The 2504-nt window shown below is 44.8% G+C and overlaps 1 protein-coding gene across 1 annotated transcript in view; it reads left to right on the forward strand.

Annotated features, from left to right (window-relative positions):
• The first annotated feature begins 974 nt into the window (after nucleotides 1–974).
• Nucleotides 975–2504, forward strand: part of SNRPC (small nuclear ribonucleoprotein polypeptide C) — a 36567-nt gene continuing 35037 nt past the window's right edge. The window contains exons 1-2 of the mRNA XM_006759018.2: nucleotides 975–1079; nucleotides 1364–1406. Coding sequence (XP_006759081.1) covers nucleotides 1072–1079; nucleotides 1364–1406 — 51 coding nt within the window. The 5' untranslated portion in view covers nucleotides 975–1071. The remainder of the gene's footprint in view (nucleotides 1080–1363; nucleotides 1407–2504) is intronic.

The raw sequence follows: 2504 nt of genomic DNA on the forward strand, positions 1-2504 counted from the left end.
AGGAAGCCGCAATGGGACTTGAAACTGATTATTCTACTATCGCCTGGGGTTAATGAGGCTCAGAAAAAGGGATGCTTGGGTTGCAGGCTGGATCCCCAGTAGGGGGTGTGCGGGAGGCAGCCAATCAATGATTCTCCCTTATCATTGATCTCTCTCTCGCTCCCTTCCTCTCTGAAATCCATAAAAAGATATATATTTTTTAAAAAGACTTTCTATGGAAAATTGTTTGCACCTGGCTTTATTGCTTTAAGCAACCTGTTATTTCTTAGTTGTCACCTTCATAACAAGCTTTCTGTTTTTTTAAAAGTATATTTTATTGATTTTTTTTACCTTCATAACAAGCTTTCTGTGTTTTTTAAAAAATATATTTTATTGATTTTTTACAGAGAAGAAGGGAGAGGGATAGAGAGAAAGAAACATCCATCAGCTGCCTCCTGCACAACCCCCATTGGGGATGTGCCCGCAACCAAGGTACATGCCCTTGACTGGAATCGAACCTGGGACCCTTCAGTCCGCAGGCCGACGCTCTATCCACTGAGCAAACCGGTCGGGGCAAGCTTTCTGTTTTTTTAAACCGAACTCCCGCTTTCCCGATTCGTTTTTCACCCCATATAGAACTTGGCTCCATCTAACCTACGACATACCGACTTTATTATTGTCTTCCCCAACTCCAGGAGGACAGGGATTTTAGTTGTTTTGTCCACTGCTCTCTCCTCAGTACTTATAGTAGTTAGCCTGGCACACAGTTGGTAACTGTTAGATATTTGTCCAGGGAATGAATAACATGCTTCCAGAAGACTCAGGACTCGAGATAAAATAAATGCACGTGGATTGAATCTCGTAGGGACTCTTAGCACTCCGCCTTCCTAGGGGAAGGGAAAGCCCCGCCCCCACTCGGCTACAGACCCGGCGACGCAGCGGCACGGGGCACACTGATTGGATGACTGGGAGGATTTCTGAGGTCGCGTTTGAGATCTCGCGATTCCGTGGAGTCGGCGCTGGCTGTGTGCGTCATTTCCGGCGGCGCGGTCGCGCAGTGGCCAACAGAGTGCCAACGGCCTGCAGGACAACATGCCGAAGTGAGTCGGGGCCTGAGTCTGGGGGTGTTCGCGGTCACAGTCACCAATAGGGGCCCCGGGAGCGAGTGCAGAGCGGGTTCTGGTTCCTGAAGCTTCTAGGGAAGCGGGAGGGTCTGGGAAGGGAAGGAGGCCGGGGCGGGGGGAGATATGTAAGGATCCTTTGACATGTACTAATCATTACTAGGTTTTTTAGTTTTTTACCTTCAGTGAACAGCACTTCGGGGAATGGGCATCTATGAACAACTGGTTGTCATCTCTTTTCTCTACCCTCCATCTCTTTCCAGGTTTTATTGTGACTACTGCGATACATACCTCACCCATGACTCTGTAAGTTGCCTTTCTTTTCAGTTTCGCAAAACCTTATATGTAATAAGTTAGACCTTTTTTTTTTTAGATGTAAGTTTATGGTTTTCATTTTGCTGAGGTTTAAGGGTTACTGCTTGGAGAAAATAATTTGAGGTGTTTATTTTTCTACCCTTCCTGTAACTGTTTTCAGAATTTGAAGTTAAGTCTTCCAACAGTCAGTGTTTTCACTGGAGACCCAAAATAATAAAGCTTTAGCAAATTTGAAGATAAAAAAAAGTATGTGATAAGTAAAAACTCAGGAAAGATTGTCCTAAAACTCAAATATCCGATTGTGTCAAGGCGATTCAAATGTTTGATTTGATAAAATTGGAAATGCCTAAATTTGAAACTGAGTACTTAAAAAAACTTTTTTGTCTGTAGCGCTCTGCAGCAATTACCGGCTTTTTGTTTGTTTGTTTGTTTTAATCCACGCCCAAGGATATTTTTCCATTGATTCTTAGAGAGCATGGAAGGGGGAGAGACACTGAGTAAAACATCGATGTGAGAGAGACACATGGATTGGTTGCCTCCTGCACACGCCCCAAGCAGGGCCCTGGCAGGAGTCTGCAACTGCGGTGCATGCCCCCTTGACTGGAATTGAAACGGGGTCCACAGGCCGACACTATCCACTGAGCCAAACTAGCTAGGGTCACAGAATTTTTTAAATTAATTTTTTAGAGAGAAAGGGAGAGGGAGAAAAAACATTGATTTCCTATTCCATTTGTTTATTCATTGGTTGCCTCTTTTTTAAAAAAAATGGTTTTATAGATTTTCAGAGCAAGAGGAAGGGAGGGAGAGTGAGAGAGAGAGAGAGAAACATTGATTGGCTGCCTCCTACATGGCCCTCACAGGAGATTGAGCCCACAACCCAGGCATGTGCCCTGCCTGGGAATTGAACTGGAAAGGTCTTGGTGTGTGGGTAGATGCTCAACCACTGAGCAACACTAACTGAGCTCATTGGTTGCCTCTTGTATGTGCCCTGACTGGAGATTGAACACAAAACTTTGGTGTATTGGGACAGTGCTCTTAACCAACTGAGCTACCTGGCCAGGGCTGAAAAGGAGGATTTTACTTTGATTA

This window comes from Myotis davidii, unplaced genomic scaffold, assembly GCF_000327345.1.
Source record: "Myotis davidii unplaced genomic scaffold, ASM32734v1 scaffold1036, whole genome shotgun sequence".
In the NCBI taxonomy this organism is placed as follows: domain Eukaryota; kingdom Metazoa; phylum Chordata; class Mammalia; order Chiroptera; family Vespertilionidae; genus Myotis; species Myotis davidii.